Below are 17,097 nucleotides of genomic sequence, written 5' to 3'. Positions count from 1 at the left end.
ATGTTATGGTTGTCGGGTCTTGCTGCGACGAGAGGGCCTCGATGTCTGAAGAGTTACTTGACGCCGTAGATTTCCGGCTCCGAGAGTCGGACGACGTTCGAGACCGTGCGCAAACAATACCGACGCTTGTAACGAAGGCCTTTTGGCCTTAAGAATAAAGTGTATCGGTTCCGACACAGAGACGTCGAGAACCACATCCGAACCCAATGGCGGAAAAAAACAATCTGGGGATGGAGTCGATGCCCATGTGCACTGTAGTCCAGGGGAGGAGCCACCTATCTCGTGATACTTCGAAGACTCTTCCAGGACAACAATGTGCAATCATCCGGATCCAACACTAGGCGGCGATCTATGCACTAGATATGAATTTAGCAGCCCACATGCCTCGAACATGCAGATTCACCGGATAAAAGAAGAAAGACAAAGAAGAGCCAAAGAAGCAAGCACTGAGGACCACCTGTGGACTGTGGTGCCAAACCCTGCCTGCCTGCTCCTTTGACGACAATAGCGACAACCCGAGCCGCCCTGCAGCTGTGCATCCTCCAAAAGCATCAGAGGGCATGAAGAACTTCACCATGCCTTAAGCATCTCAATTGAAGTTAACAAGCCATTTCCCTGCAACCTGCATGAATAGAGAGCAACATCTGGTTCACCGTTCTCCTGACCACCAGGTCCACCGATGCATCAGCCACTCAGTAGGAGGTCACCCTGCTCTAGGAGGTGAGATACGTCTCTCCACCAAGTGTGAAGACGCCAGGACCCCCAGGAGCTGCACTGCATGAATACTTGGGGTACCGAACCCCTGCAGCAACCAAAGCTTGTTTAAAGCCCAATCTAGACTCCAACCTTGCAAAGACAAACCAGCCAACGAGGGACTTTAGCATCGCAGAGTCCAACACAGAGAGTGGCCCAGCTGTTCGGTTTTGTCCCCTTTCTGCAGATCTGACAGAGAACTGCGAGTGCCTACGACGAGCGGAACAGCTGACCAAAACCCTCTGCAGCTTGTTTCTAGGTGGTCCCCCTGCTTTGTCTATGGTGTAGACTGCTTGGCTACTAACCAGTCCAGCACCTCTGCACCCATACGCTCCAGGGCAGGTAAACCTGAACTGCTGGGGCTCTTTTGACCATGCATCCCCCATGCATCCCCCATTCTCCCCCAAGCACCTTAAGTCCTAAAGGGGACACCTGAAATATGACCTGTTTGCAGTATATATTTCTTTCTCCATAGAAAAGCAGTACTGCGTTAAAACGCATTTGTGGACAGTTTTACTTACCTGTAAAAATGAATCTCTCGAAAACTACTTACCCAATTAAGAAGCTCTTGATGTTAAAAATGATATAAAATACCTGCTATTTTTCAAAATTGGTCTTGAGTTTCTTCTCGAGTGTATGTCACTTATTGACTGGGTGAAACAAATGCTAAACACGGCCCTCTGATAAACCTAAACTGCTCACCCACATTAACCAAAAGAGAGCATTTGGAATTAATAATTTAAGCCCTGTCAACCAATAAGGGTCGTCTGGCCTTTCTACATAGTGTACCTCCCTTTTGGTACACTATATAAAAAGCCAGCTTCCTACAATATGTGAGTGCAGCTGTTGCAGACTCCATTTACCCTGCTCTTGGGAGCAGGAAGTAAGACCCCTACCCCATCCTGAGGTCCCAGACAAGAGATCGCTGCACAACCCTCCACAGTGCGATTCAATTTGGAAGCAGGAGACCAATGTTCTCCCACCTTCAACGTGCCCCATACTTTCCCTAGATTTGCATGTGTTCATAACAAAAGTGAAGAATGATTACGGTCTTACTATCTTAGAATACTATCTCACTTGTTTTGGCAGCTGATTAAAGAGAAGCCCCATTTCTGTCTCTTGCCTCAAACTCTGAGAAATATATTATCAGTGCAGGCAGGTCTTGTGTTTTATTTTGCAGAGTGTACATATTCCGAAATTAATGCAGTACATTCTAAACTACACAGGTTTCTCCTGCCAACTTGGTTTCATCTAGTGCAATCTGAAACTGGAAAACATCAGCATGAGCTGGGCGGACCTTGCTAAATTCTTCTCCTTCTCCTCCACCGCGCTTTCATCAAAGCACCTTCCACACACAGTCCCTCAATACTGTGCTTCATACTGCAAACAGTCATATATGGATATATTTTTAAGGTCTGTACAGAATGGCCACTTTCAATTTCACAGAAAACATTCTTACCGTGGTAAAATTATTTTTTCTTCAGGTGTAAGAAAGGCATGGCTGTTGAACGTGCTGAATTTGACTGAAGGCGGATGCTTAAAGGGTTTTGCTCCAAAATTAAACTCACACTGCTGATAGGACATGAAACTAGCGGCAGCAAAAAATCCAGATCTGTAAAAATAGAATAAGTATATCATTATTACATTATCATGAATCAAATGTAGCCCTATCTCCAAAATTCAGTGTCCTTGTAAATTTGATATAGACTTAACATTTGCCTTTAATTAACACTTGAAAACTAAAGAGATCAAAGTATGTCTTCATTGGTAATGAAAGTTGCTTTATTGGTTTATTTGCTTTATTTTATGGCATCCCTCAGTATAGCCTCCGTAAATTGCAATTAGTGCAAAACCAGGCTGCCCACCTTGCCTTCGGTCTTCCTAAATTCCACCACACCTCCCCCCTCCTGAAAACTCTTCACTGGCTCCCGGTGCGGGAACGTGCCCTATTTAAACTAGGCTGCATGGTGTTCCAGGCCAGGACTGGCCTGGCCCCTCTATTCATATCTTCGGCCATCAAGGCCTATGTTCCTGGCAGAGACCTCCGTTCTTCGGCACAACTTCTTCTAGCTGTGCCCCGTTACCGGAAAAAAAAACAGGGTGGCACAAAATTTTCCACTCTTGCCCCCATGTTCTGGAACTCTCTCCCTTTTTATCTTAGGTCCCTCACTGATTACTCCGTCTTCCGCAAAGCCCTGAAGACTTTTTTATTTCCTCAGGCTCATCCCTAGTAATTTGACTATTTTTCCTGCTGCCGTCTTAGTTACCGTTCTCGCTCAGTTGGTTGCCTTCTACTTTAGCGCCAAGAAACTGCCCAGGTGTATGTTGCGCTTAATAAATATTTTAAACTTAAACTTTATTTTATAGCTAGTCGGAGAAGCATAACATGTCAGGAGCCGCTTTTACTCATTTGAGGTTTGCTTCAATAGTATTTAACCACTCCCAAGTAGCAATATTGTGCCTCAAGATGAAAAAGGCTTTGGAATGTTTTTGCTAAACTTGGATAATCCTATGCTAGAAGACTTTGCTAAAAAAAAGCAAAAGGGTTTGTATTGTTTTAGCTTGGGCTGGATGGCACTGGGTTTATTCCATGCTTTAAAATTGTGCTAGAAAACCAGACATTTCATGCAAGGAGATTTAGAGTTTCGGTGGTGTTCTAGGTATGCTCCCTATGAAGGAGCTGCTCTCACTTAAAGACTGGGTACTACCCAAGATTACCTTTATTTTAGATCATTTATGTACTCTCCAAGCCACCAAGGGCATTCTTTGTAATTATGCAGGATATCATGGCCCACTTGGGCACCTGCCATGCAAAACAATGTCTTGTAAACGTGTGCACAGGCCTCCAATTGGCTGCCTTACATGTTTCAGAAATGGATAAATGCAGCAGTAGTAACTTTCACCATGTGGAATAGTCTCTGGTCTCACCAGATATGCATTATTAGCATAACAAACAAATACATACAACTATCCAGGTAGAAATAGACTGTTGCCAAACTAGTAGAAATGGACCATAATTAACAAAAAAGGAGATAACACTGTCCAATATCCTTACTTTTATCTAGGTAGAACTTTAAAACCCTTTTAAAGTCTGAAGAACATAAGCTCTTTCTGCTGAAGAGGAAGGATTTTGGATAAAGGTAGGGAAAATTATCTGTTTGACAAGGTTGGAGACTACATTTGTGAGGAAACTCGGATGTATGCCCTCTATTGAACAAAAGGGTTTTTGACGATAGACGCTACATCGGAGTCATTTGGAGCAGGGAGGCCGGACATACTTGTTCAGAGTGTTTTTAAGAAAAACTATCCAGTTGGGAGGAATCTTCCCCTTACATATATGGCCACCAAACCAAGCAGGATTGATACTGCACCGGAGGCATTATAAAACTTATCATTATTGCCTTTCCTTTTGCCCTTTTTAGCTTCAAGGACAAAAAACCTGAACTAACGATCGGTGGCTCCTTTGATCATCCGTGTAGCCTATCGCATTTTAAGGTAAATTATCAGTACCTAACAGGATCCATATACCTACATATGATCTACGGTATCTTCATGGACCGAGTAAGGAGAATAAGCATCTCCCTAATTGTGCGAAGCCAAAGAACTGTCCTGAAGAAGGTATTTTTAACTTCAAATAAACCGAAACGCTGCGTCGACAACTGCTTCTTGTTTTAACTCATCATACAGTTTCAATACTGTTTTTTATTCCGGTTTTTATTTTGTGTTGATGCTTCATGCACATGATAACTGTATTTATGGTAAATGTATAAATATATGTAATAAATATGTATGACATTTTCTTACAATAATTTGTGACAGTCTTGTTGTTTACCACCATTTACCACTTATATCATTGTTTCTCTTTCTTCTTATCATGGTCATTGTGACTTGTTACAAAGAGAAGTCTTGTGTTGTGATTTAGTGAATTCTAGTGAACTCTAGAGTATGTGGTCTGGGCTACATTTAGTAGTCTATCTCTTGTGATAAATTGGGAATTTGTGTATTTTTATGATATGAAACTCGGATGTATACTTCCAACAACTTTTTTTTGTGGAAGACCATATATGATTTGTTACAGCAAAGTGCCTAAATGTTCATAACCCTGTAGACTGAAGTGGTAGATACAGGGAAAGCAGTTCAAATAAATGTTGCGAGGTACCTTTATGAATTGGTCAATTTAATTCAATACAATTGGTTCGGACTTTTTCAATTCTCTCTAGAAAGTCCTTTATCACAGGGGCTTTGCAAAAAAGGAGGTTTGTAATTAACTTTTTGTATGCTTAGTAATGGCCGCAAAATCCACGTTATCAAGGAAAACCCCAGCACATCACTGGCAAAAAAAAAAAAAAAAAAAAAAGAAGGTTTACTGCCTCTTCCTGGCATCTGGTCATGTCAATATTCTTCTGTTAATTCAAGGGTGTAAGACCGATGGATGGACAACTAACTCCCATAGGGATTCCTATACATTCGTGCAGAAGATTTAGGTGTCCATTTTGCAAGAGTTTAGGTGTCAGGCTGCGGACAACAATAAAAGGTTGGGATCCTGGATCTAAGCCCAAAATTTAAAAGATCCATTCTGCGCAATAGACTCTTGTATGGACAGTCCAAAAGATATAGAACTATCAATGCAGACATTCGGTGGGTGTAAGAATCACCTGAGCTTTGCCTCATCAGTTTTATGATGATGTTGGCAATCCGATGTATCGTTGGAAATGTGTAACCAAATTTCTTTGACCAGCTTATCAAAAGGGTATCTCAATTGTGCTAGGTTGGTGGAACCTGGAGACGTAGTTTGGGTATATTTTGTTTACAATGTTTCTAAACTGATCTATTTGGGGAAATGCCCATTTGCAGAAGAAGTTGTGCAACACTCCGTCATTTAATACACAATTGTGGTTTTCTTGAAGGATTTGGTTAAGGAAGTGTGGCCCTGAGTTTTGTGTTTTAGTTAAATGGGCTCATGTAATGTGGAGATTCCTGGCAATTGGCAAGTTCTTGATAGCTTGAGCTTCAAGAAAGAATTCTGGATAGAGTTCCTCCGGTGCTAGTAGAGATAATACATGGTATTAATTTTTAAGCCGAAGTGGCAGAGTTCAATTTGACAGCCAGATTCAATGAACTCTGCTCTAGGAGAATACTGTGACGAGACTTCTCAGGTGATCCATGCATGCTCAAAGGACACCACTGCACCTGAAGCCACTGGGCCTTGGAGAGCTCGAGTAACGATGTCCCTACGACCCACAGCATCCAAACTTAACTCTGCTGTCGCTAGTGTTCTTTGTGAGCCTCCAGTTCGACTCCTGCAACCTGTTTTTAAAACAGAGTTCCTCTATTTCCTTGCATTGGGCGCCCAGCACAAGGTCCGCACCCTGCACCAGGCCCCCCCTGTGCTGCTGGCTGGTGGTGTATGTTTGGTGCTGCCTTGTGCCCCCCGTGCTTGCCTAAACCTCCAAAGCTTGAATCCAGCAGCTGCTTTACTTACCTGCAAGCAGCGATTATTTAAGTAATCCCAGTCTCCATTGGTTAACATTTAGCCTGAGCTCCATACTTGACCTATGTACCCGGCCGCCACTGTGGGTGCAGTGTTTGTGCTCACCTGAACTTTGCCCTCTGCGGACCTCCAAACCCAAAGACTGGAACTGTAAGTTGTGTACTTACCTGCAAAACCATATTATTGTTCGTCTATCATAGGTTAGCGTTGCAAATACTGTAAATTGCATTGTCCACTTTTAAAACTGAAACTGAAAGTATTTATTTAAAAAACGTATTTGCTTCTATGAAAGTTCTCTGGTCTTAGTAAATACATATATTAAAGTACTATTATAAATTGGTCTAGGATTTATTCATCAAGCGTGTCTCTCATTTATTGCCAACAAATCAATTAACACAACACTGATAAGCCTAACTGCAAGCTCACACTACCACATAGAGCATTAGTGCTACCTATTTAGCCTCTGTACAACCTTGGGAGATCCACTGCACTCCCTGAACACTATACCTCTATTTGGTATGGTATATGGTGATCCAGCCTCTCACAGTAGGTAACATGCTAAATCTTGTACAGTAGGATTGATAGGGCTAATGTGATGTGTAGTACCGTAACCTACACATCTTTTCCACTTAGCTGCATAGCAGGTCTACTGGCCAGATACCTTGCTTCCTTAAGGGTAATCATATATTCTGATGGTAAGTTTGGATATCCACACTCTAAGACATCAGGAGCCAGATTGAGCGGTTTGAGATCTGGCTGCTGAATTGTACCTTGACTTTGCGTGAGAAGGTCCCGTTTGTTGGGAAGCTTTTATGGGGTACCACTGACAACTCAAGTAGAGTGGTGTACCATGGTTGTCGGCCCCATGTGGGAGCTTGTAGAATTAGGGTCAGAAATGTTTGTCTAAGCGTCCCCAGCACACATGAAAGTAGTGGATGAGATGGTAAGGAGTAGGCAAATATCCCTGACCACTTCACACATAGTGCACTGCCTTATGACTTTGGCTGTTGAAGCCTGGAAGTGAATTGCTGGCATTGCGCGTTTGTACTGTAGCAAAAAGATCTACGTTTGGTGTCCCCCACAGTTGGAAATACTGGTAAAGGACTTATGGGTGGAGTTCTCACTAATGGACTTGTTTCTACATCATGCTTAGGAGGTCCGCAAACTTGTTGTCTGCTCCCAGGAGGTATTCTGGCAGGAGTGGAATGTGATGGTGTATTGCTAGGCTGTGGGGTTTTAGGTTTAACCCTATAATAACTGATAAAACCCCACTGAAAGAAAAATAGCCCTCACCGGTGAAAACATCTAAACACTGAAAAAACACCTGCACAACCACAAACTAAATGCCATTCAAAGAAAGGAAAAAGATAGTGAAAGAGTCCTTTTCTTCTTACTGAAGGGGTCAATAAAATGTAACTTTGTTATACAAGCTAGCAGTAAGAAAGACTGGTTAACAATATTCTGCTTGATTTTTGTTCTTTAGGGATGCCACTAAAATATTGTTTCTTCTTCCTTTTACTTTTTTCAGTTTTATGGCATTTGGTCTAAAGATGCAGGGTTTAGTTTCACATTTTAGGTTTAGTTTAATTATTTTATAAACTGTAGAGAATCAGGACATATCAAACTCACATTTGATATTTTGGCTGCATTTGATTTTTTCACTGATAGGTAAAATGGCTATTTTCATAAAAATCTTTCCTAATATGTGGCATCACATTTACCCACAGAGAATGGGTAAAAACCCTTAATACATCAGACCATAGTTTCTAGTGGGTCAGTATTGATAGTAGGCAAATTGCCAACACCTCAGGCTTTAAACATTAATTGCAAGGTATAGTGACAAGTATATATATCACCAAGCATCTGGGATAGTGGTGAAAACGTGACACCAGACTTTCGGAAAACATGGAACGCAGTGTCACTTGTTATGCTCTGCAAAAAACGTTCTTTCCAAGTTCAACAAAGATTGGAGTGGTATTGTTTGTATTTGTAGTGATTCAGCTACGTATATAAAACATTTGTGTGATGACCTGTCAAAATTGATACCCGAGCTGAAGTGATTCTCTGTAGGAGATCCTTGCCACTTGTTAGATGGTATGCTGAAAACATGTTTACAATCTTCAGAGTTAATGAGGGATGCTATTGACTTTTTAGTCCATTCTGGTGTACTGTTTTCTTATGCCCAGGAACTAAAACACAAATATTTATCATTTCGTGCTTTATGTGGCATCAAAGAAAGAGTCATCCCAACTGTGTCCCTTAGCTGACGGTTCTCAGCCCAAGGGGCTATAAATGCTGAAAGGGCCTTTTCACAGAAGTTTACATGGGAAGGAAAGCACGAGCGCACATGACCAAAGACTCACCGAAGAAGTATTGTATGGTGTACTACAATAAGATTAATTTGCAAAAATCTCTTTGGACCTCATATACACTATATGTACACTGTCTATATACCATGTTCTTTCAGTGCAGAAAGCAAGCAAGCAATTATAAAAGCAAAACGTTCCATAAACACCGGAAAAACACTTTTTCTGTTGTTTTTAGTGGCGTGAAAATCTGTAACCACTGATAACCACAGTTTTTTAAAATATTGAAAACACTGAAAAAACCCCACCAGAATTTACCAAAAATAGAAACTGAAAACAGGACAGCCTATGTATTGCCCATTTCCACATTCGTTGGGTCAGCTGGAATAACTGAAGGCAATGATTTCCTCCTTGTTTCTGTATTTAGTACATCGCTGTCATATTGCCCGTCTTCATGAGAGCCACTTTGCGGTGAATGTATGAGAAGAACGAGTGCCATCTGAATTACCAGGGGGTCCAAAAAGTTGATATGTTGAGTCCTTTGTTAAGTGCTGCTTAGACTGTCATTTCCAACATGTGTACATCCACAACCTCTGAGTGATGTGTATGTGGTACTGTCACTTATGCGAAAGGGTTCATGAAGCCCTTCCCTGCAGAAGACTGCGGCTAGTCCTCCATTGCAGGGTACAGACAACTGAGGGCTCAGTCAACAACAGATCCACCAGACTGCACTCCACTTGTGACTATTGTGAGGACAAGCACTTCTGTAGCGGGCCGGCATGCAGCCAGTCATTATTAGGTGTAATAGCTATACTAGAGGTCATCATGCCTAGGAGACGCATTACCATTCTGACTGGAAGGCAACGATGTGGCTTAAAAAGAGCCAGTTGATTTTGGAGATTGAGAACCCTTTTGAGTATTGGAGTAAGCTTTGTCTGTCACAACGTTGAAAATCACCACTAGTGTTGAATCTGAATAGATTCCTGGTGTGACTGTGGCATTTATTGTGAATCCCAGCAATGCAAGGGGAGTCACTGTTTGGTGGTGGAGATACCCTTGGCTAGTGTATCTCTACCTTTCCCATCGGCTTCCATTGCCTCTATATGAGCCTCTTCTGAAGCTTTGAACTTCCCGATAAGCTTGCTGCTGTATTTGGTAAGTTTGCCTCGGTCCCAGGTGGATGGTTTACATCCACCCCTCCTCTGTTCTTTCCGACAGGACTGGCATGGGGTGGTGGTTTGTAGCATGCCCATCACTTGTGCAGGCTCGGTGTGTTTATCTTCCCTGCACACCTATCTTAATTAGTAATCAAAGAATCAAAAGGAATCAAAAAAGAAACAATGGTGCAACATTGTAACCCTGACCAGCCCGTCAGGTACTATAAACTATTATATGTGCAAACAGAGCCTGCTGCATATGAGAAGGTGCACTTTTCACCTGCCCTTACGGTGCTATGTTTTATCTCAATGGGCTTGCACAGAGTGTTGATTTTAGGATGTATTCAAACCAAACTGTACATAATCGTACACAAAACAATGCCTAAATCATTCGAAAATGCTACATTACAGCTGTAGTCAGTATCACAGTAACACGAATGTTAACAAATATGATAACAAAAGCTCATTCATCAAATTGCAGTTATCATCTTCTTGTTTATTTTCTTGTGCTTCACTGCTCCAGCAAAGTTGTTACAAATCCCAATACATTTCGGGAAATCCCTTCATCAGGGAAATACTTTCCACTATCGGGAGTTACGGTTCAGAGTTTCAACCGCTAAAGGAATCTCTTGATCTGTATTAATTCTCAACGTGCTTGAAACCACGCCGACTATAATCCCATTTCGGTGCTGGCCATAGGCTTGTGTAGTCTTTTTGAAACGCGAGACACTACGCGAGCCTATGGCCAGCACCAAATTGAGAAGCAATTCCCTGGATGAAGGGATTCCCGAAATTATTACGATTATGTACAGTTTGGTTTGAATATATCCTAAAATCAACACTCAATGCAACAGGCTCTGTTTGCACATATAATTATTTATCTACTCTAACATCTCATCAACCTGGGGTCCGAAGAGATGTTACCCATCAAACAGGACATTAAGCAGATGTTTTTGCACTTCGGGTTTGACACACAAACATGCCTCCGTAGGCTTGTGGCAACTATACTTTGCACGGATGTGTCTGCCACAACTAATAGTAGCATTAGATAGGAGTTTCCCTTCATTAGCCAGCTCCTCTTCTTTTAACCATCTGGTAGATGTTGAAAGAGATATCCAATCTCGTCCCACTGGGCTCGGTCAAAACGAGAAAGAAAGTCTACATAGTTGGAGATTCATCAATGATTGGTGTTGCCCGCAGCCACCCTCTTCCCCGCAGCCTCAATCCTTCTACTTTATTTATCAGCAGGGGATGCTTCTCCTTTTTTATGTGCCACTACCCGTTTAAGAGCGGTGGCCACCACTGAGGAATCTGAAGAGAGCAGTCCCCCAATATCCCAATGGATCTACGGGTGATACCTTATACTTCCTCTCGATCCTAGGAGTGAGCACCCTACTTTTAACTGGGTCCTTCAAAATCAAGGTTGATGGTTTTAGCACCTACTTTATCTACTTAACAGTTCTGCTTGATCTGGATAAAGTTTCGACTAAAAAGTCCTCCTCTTCAGGTGTGACATACATATCAACTTTATGATATGTTGCAGCTCTTTATATGACACTGCGGCAATTCATGGTGTCGTCTGAAGGAGAAGGCTTAATAGGGATGGCCTCTAAATCCGGGTCGTCCTGTGGGTCAACATAGTCCTCCCAAGGAAGATCAGAACTCTGTGGATACTAAGAAGGCCCGGCTAAATCTCCCCGCAGCCCCCCGAATAGGGCTGTACTCTCCCAGTAGTTGAATGTGTAGGACACTGCGATGGAAGTCAATGTGCTGGGATCCCTGTGGTTAGTGTAGGTGATGGTGGACTGGTACCTTCATTGACCATAGGCCGATTTGTTGGTGGGAGCTGCAAGGGTTCTTTAGAGTTTAAGTGCCTCTGTTTGGGGTCAGTGCGTTTCCCAGTCTTTGGATGAATGGTCTGCTGCCTGTTGTCCAGGACCTGATGTAGTTCTTTTAGGATTGGACCCTCATCTTCCTCGGCATTCTGATATTTCAGCCCAGACTGTTTTGAGCACCAAACTGTCTTTTGGTGGGCTTTTGGACCGTCCTTTGGTGTTCCTTGGATGCCGAAGGCTTCAGCTTACATGGCTTAGATAACCAATGTTTTGGCACAGACGGCGTTGGTGAGGCATGGAGTCCAAAGATCAGGGAATTCGATGCCTCCGTGCCATGCCTGTTCTTGGCACAGATGGCGTTGGTGAGGCATGGAGTCCAGAGATCAGGGAATTCGATGCCTCAGTGCCATGCCTGTTCTTGTGGTTAGGATTGAGAGGCCTCTTGTTCTTTCTCACCTCTGAATCTTTGTTATGGTGTCTACCAGAACCACTTGGTAGTGGAGCACCAAGACCTATGTTAAGCAGTGGGGTTCTGGGCCGATCAGCCCTAGGGTGCATATCCAACACATCTAGCAACCGTGCTTTGTGTGCAGTGGCTTGAGGATCACAGTACCCATGACCCATGGTGCAGTCTTTATCTTTGGGTCCGTGGCTGTTTCTGGCTCTGTGTCAGGAGCTTTTCGATAGGAGATAGACGCCTGGGTTTCCTCATCACCGTCTCCAATGTTGGAGTCTCTGGATGCGATGTACTGCGGGTTACCTGCAGACTCGCCTCCTTTGTATTCCTTCTCCTCTCCAGTGTTGATGATCTCTTCTCCCTTCAAAACCTTCTGTTTGACTACTTCTTCTTGTGCCTCTTCCCCCAAGTGTCCCGATGACCTCGAGTGGGACGAAGAGGACGTGGGACTCTGGGAGTGGTCCCACGGCCTCCTCTTCTTTGATCAGGAACGGGACCTCTGTGGAGTCTCACTGGATGGTGTAGACTGCGGGACTCCTGCAAGGTCTTTTGAGCCATAGCCAGACAGTCCGAGCACGACTTCGGATCCTGGTTGCGCTTGAGACACCGAGGCAGATAAGATGGGGGTCTGTAACAAACATTGAGCGGGGACAGGCTCTGCATGGCTTGAACCCCGTCTTCCCTGAAGACATCCTTGCAAACTATAGAAAAAATTTAGAATTTGACTAGAAAAGGCTAGTCAAAAAGCAACAGAGGGGTAGCTCTTCCCAGATCGGTGCATAACTGGCACGGAAAGACGTGAGTCCCTTGCTCACTTTGCCACTGGATTCAAGATAGCCTGGCTGATGAGGATTATGAATCCGAAACCGGTCCCAGGATGCTAGTTTCCGGTCCAGGGAAGGCATGGCTTGGCAGTACGGGCTGGACTGTTCCCATGAGGCACAGGGTCAGACTGATTTGCATTTGGCCATGTCTGAACTGGGGTGGCAGAGTGAGCTAAAGAATGGTGATGGATTAAACCCAGATCAGTTGACATGGGGTGAGTGTTTGATTTGCTCTAACGCTCCGTCCATCATCCCCTTTTGTATCGCGGAAAGAAAAGAACCAACGTCTGCGCACGTGGGAGGCACCTATATAGGTACAGCGATGTCATAACCAACGCAGCCGATGAGGTCACGTGGAGTTGAATGGAGCCACCCAATGGCACGAGCTAGGGGTAGTGCTCAGCTAAAGTTTCCAGATCCAGACTAACGCCAGGGAAATTCAAAGGTAAGTAATCTGCATCTAGAAGTCTCTATCAGATTTTTGCGTTGCACTGCGGGCACCTTTGAAATGGGGTCTGATTCATTGCAACTACCCGAACATTCTACGCTCAGGACGAATATGGGGAGAGTCGGTTACTCAGGGACTTGCCACCGATGTCTTGTCTACGTCATGGGATGATTCCTTGAAAATGATGTTAGCTTCACCGGATCTGTAATGCCTCGAGATAGGTTGCAGAAAAGCAGAAAAGCGAACTTCGCCGACCACATCCAAGCCCAATGGCGGAGAAAAACAAACTGAAGATCAAGCCAACAACCATGCGCATTACCTCGAAGAGAAGTCACAGATTCTAGTGACTCAAAAGACTTCTTTGAAGAAAAACAAGTTGTAAATGTCCGAGCACAACACAAGATGGCAGGATTATGCAGAGCATGTGTATCTAAAGCCACACATGCTACAAACAGATTTTTTGTAAGTGGTCAGCCAGACTGGGAATGGTTATTTTCTGACCACTCAACACATATAGAGATCCTTTTGGCCGTAACTTCCCTCCCAGGATCTCGCCAGTATTTTTTAAACATTGTTCAGTTGCTCTACAATTAAAACTATATTTTTGAGTACAACCAGGACAATTTTTAACACTTTTTTTCACATTTACAGTCACAACCCGCTCCACTGTAGTACAGGTGTCGCAGCACACCTTGGTGTCGCTAGGACGCCAAGGTGGACCCCGATGATGAAGCATGTCACCACTAGGTTGGTGAGTGAGGGGTTTTAAACAAAAGGATGAATTTTCTCCTTCTTGCCACAATCCTGCCCTCCAGATACGTCTGTTCTTCAACTTCATAGGGGATACTCCTCTCATTGTTTTTGATATATTTTCTTGAGCTCCCATAGGGCACGGGACCCAGAAGGCACATGACTTTAGAGTGGGCACTATGAGGATGCCAGAGGTAAAGATTTTTCCAACTTAGAGTCCAGCCACTTAGGACTCTTGGTCTGGAGGGGCTGCAGGAGTGGCATTTGGATTCAACTTAGCAGAGGAAATTTGGACTGCAGTAAAGTGCAAGACTGTGTCATTGAGTAATTAGTCTGTGGACTGCTAGGCCCAAGAACAGTTCCCACCAGGCAGCCAGTACAGATACCTTTTAAAAAGGTAGCAGAGGATCTGAAACTTAAGAGGAAGTTGCAAGATTTCTGTCAAAATGTTACATTTGGCCTTAGTTGAGGCAGCAATTTAAACACATCTGCTGCTATTTGTACCACTCATGTGTCCCAAAAAAATACCTTTTCTGAAGGAGGATCAGAGGGATAAGGAATATCCTCTTCTGGAGAGGACTCTAGACTACTTGTGTTTTGTAAGTCTCGGTATAGGCTACCTAATGTTCTGTAAGAGGTTGTCAGTCTTACAGTCATCATCCTAAGCATGGCCAAGGTCTATCTCGGGCAAGGCAAGGACACTGGAGTCAGAATCAAAACATTCATCCATTAAGGGCAATGTCTAAGCCCAAAAAAGGTGTTCTTCTAAGAGTACATCAAACAGACCTGAACTTTTCCTTTTGCAACTCTAATAATGTCAATCTACTTCGTAGGTTTTAGAGGCAGCAGCAAAATCAGTTTCGATGGTGGAGTCTTCTGCAGCGTCAAGAACACCAGGGGCCCAATTGACAAAGGTATACTTAGACCTGAAGTCCAAGTTTACCTTTATGAATCGGGCCCCAGGGTAATGCCTTGTAAGGAACTGGCTTCTCCGAAAGCGGTGCCATGGATAGAGGCAGGTGTAGTCAGAAAAGCTGAAACCACCAAAGCAGCAGCTGTAGCCCACACTTGGGGCAGGATTGGGATAACAGGGCTGCCCCTGAAGATATTCAGCATGGCATGCAGGGAGGCCTCGAATTACACAGGGTACGCCCATAAAGTCAGGAAATCATACTTCACCTACTTTAATGACTGTTCCAGGAGCAGGACTATTTTCATAAGGGAAAAGAGGATTCTTATTCTTATAGTGTTTTTTTCTGTGAATACAAGTTGGGAGATCATTCCTGTGTAAGAGAATTACCTGAGGGGGCTACTTTGAAAAATACCTGCTGGCATTGGCCAAACATAACTTGCCCTGACGCTCTCTAATATCTTTTGGTTGCAAGTAAAAGGAATGACAGGAAGAGGGGTCATGTTTGAATACTAGACAACACAGGTAGATATCCTTGTTGAACTTAAATGACAGCATTTGCAACAGGATTTAAAACCTGGCATCTCAGACAGAGACATTTGACCTAGATGTTGTTGAAAGTTATGGAAATTCATTGGTGAAGTTCAGAGAGGAGCTCCGGACCCATGACAATGAGTTGAGAAAAAAGAACTACTAAAGCACCAATTTATGTCCAGATGTAATCACATTCTAGGTAAGCGGAGCTGCTGTTGAAGCTGCAAAGAGCCACAACTGGGGATGCTGGTGAGCTCTTGCTGGGTAAACATTTTCACATCAAGTCTGGCTCCTGGTGGATAGTCATTAAAAGAGGAATCAACAAGCAGGAAAATTGATTCATCGGAAGGAAAAACGTTGCTAATTTTACTTCATTGGAAGTCAGTTCCATCAGACTAACTGTGGTGAAGAGGTGCTCAGATTCTAACCTAACACTTTAGTTAAACATACATGCTCAAACATATTACTCACATAGCAGATGAAAAGACTTGCTTCTCTGGAGGAAGGTGATTTCCATTTAAGTAAAAAACCATTTGCTTTTTCTGTAGGTCCAACAGAAATCCTATTGTATCACCTACAAAAATAAAGAACATGCATAATTCAGAATGTATGACTTCATGATGACGCTAGTATTCTTATGTTCCAATTTCCTTTCTTCAGCTAGTTGGAAATTGTGCCACTGTAGGCAGGACCAGAAACCGCTTCAGAAGGATAGCAGAAACTAAAACTTTTGCTCAGGGAACCACCCAGATTTTTATTTCGTGCCTACACATGCCCCACCATTCACACACGCACCATCAATTGTTTCAATAGGTTTATTTCTGCAAAGTAAGATTGTCTCTGACTGTATGCTCAACACCCATAACTGAATAGCATAGTGGGTAATGGGAAGAAGGAAGAGCTACAACTAGTACTGGAATCCTCATGTACATATATTTTCACTTTGTTATTCTCTGAAGGTGGCTCAATAGAACATCTATGTACACCTTTGAGGTCTGGACTGGCGCTCTGAAAGATACAACAGTTTTGGCCCCAGCAAGCAGATTTACAAGTCGTAGGTGAGCAGGTCCCAACCACTATCTCATTCAACCTCACTCATAGATTGGTTTCACAGTGGGAACTGCCTTCTACACTCTTGACTCACTCTTAACTGTAGCATGAAACAAACACGCTTTTCAGGGCAAACATTGTTTGAGGATCAGATAATGAAGAAACCAGATTTTAAAAACCTTTTTGAACCACCACTTTGGTTATTATCGCATGAGGTTGCATCCACTCTTCCATTAAATCAATGTATTAAGATTAACTTTTATAAGTCATTTTAACATTCCATTTTGGCAAAGATTTTTTTAGTAACAAACTTTATTGGCATCTTCCGCATATATGATACAATCACAGTGATAAGTAATGCGTCCATTTCTAACGATAATGGCTTTACTCCTAGTCCTACTCCCTCGCCTTCCTTCGGTACAAATGAGGCCCCGTCTCCCACACAGACCCACCTCCAGCATGAAAACTCTGCCCGCCCCCACCTCCACCTGTACATAAACAAGCCGAGCTAGCACTCAGTTGAACCGCACCGGGAGGGAGGGTCCTCGAAGGAAGGCGAGGGAGTAGGACTCGGAGTAATGC

At 43.3% G+C, this 17,097-nt stretch overlaps 1 protein-coding gene across 1 annotated transcript in view; it reads right to left on the bottom strand.

Moving 5' to 3' along the window:
- RSPRY1 (ring finger and SPRY domain containing 1) overlaps positions 1-17,097 on the bottom strand; it is a 220,759-nt gene that overhangs the window by 33,722 nt on the left and 169,940 nt on the right. The window contains exons 12-13 of the mRNA XM_078670430.1: positions 15,937-16,039; positions 2,213-2,365 (exon numbers count right to left, since the gene is read on the bottom strand). Of these exons, the coding sequence (XP_078526556.1) occupies positions 2,213-2,365; positions 15,937-16,039 (256 nt within the window). The remainder of the gene's footprint in view (positions 1-2,212; positions 2,366-15,936; positions 16,040-17,097) is intronic.

This window comes from Lissotriton helveticus, chromosome 12 (genome assembly GCF_964261635.1).
Source record: "Lissotriton helveticus chromosome 12, aLisHel1.1, whole genome shotgun sequence".
In the NCBI taxonomy this organism is placed as follows: Eukaryota; Metazoa; Chordata; class Amphibia; order Caudata; family Salamandridae; genus Lissotriton; species Lissotriton helveticus.
The sequence above is the reverse complement of the archived record's forward strand: the minus strand, read 5'-3'. Positions and strand labels throughout refer to the sequence as shown.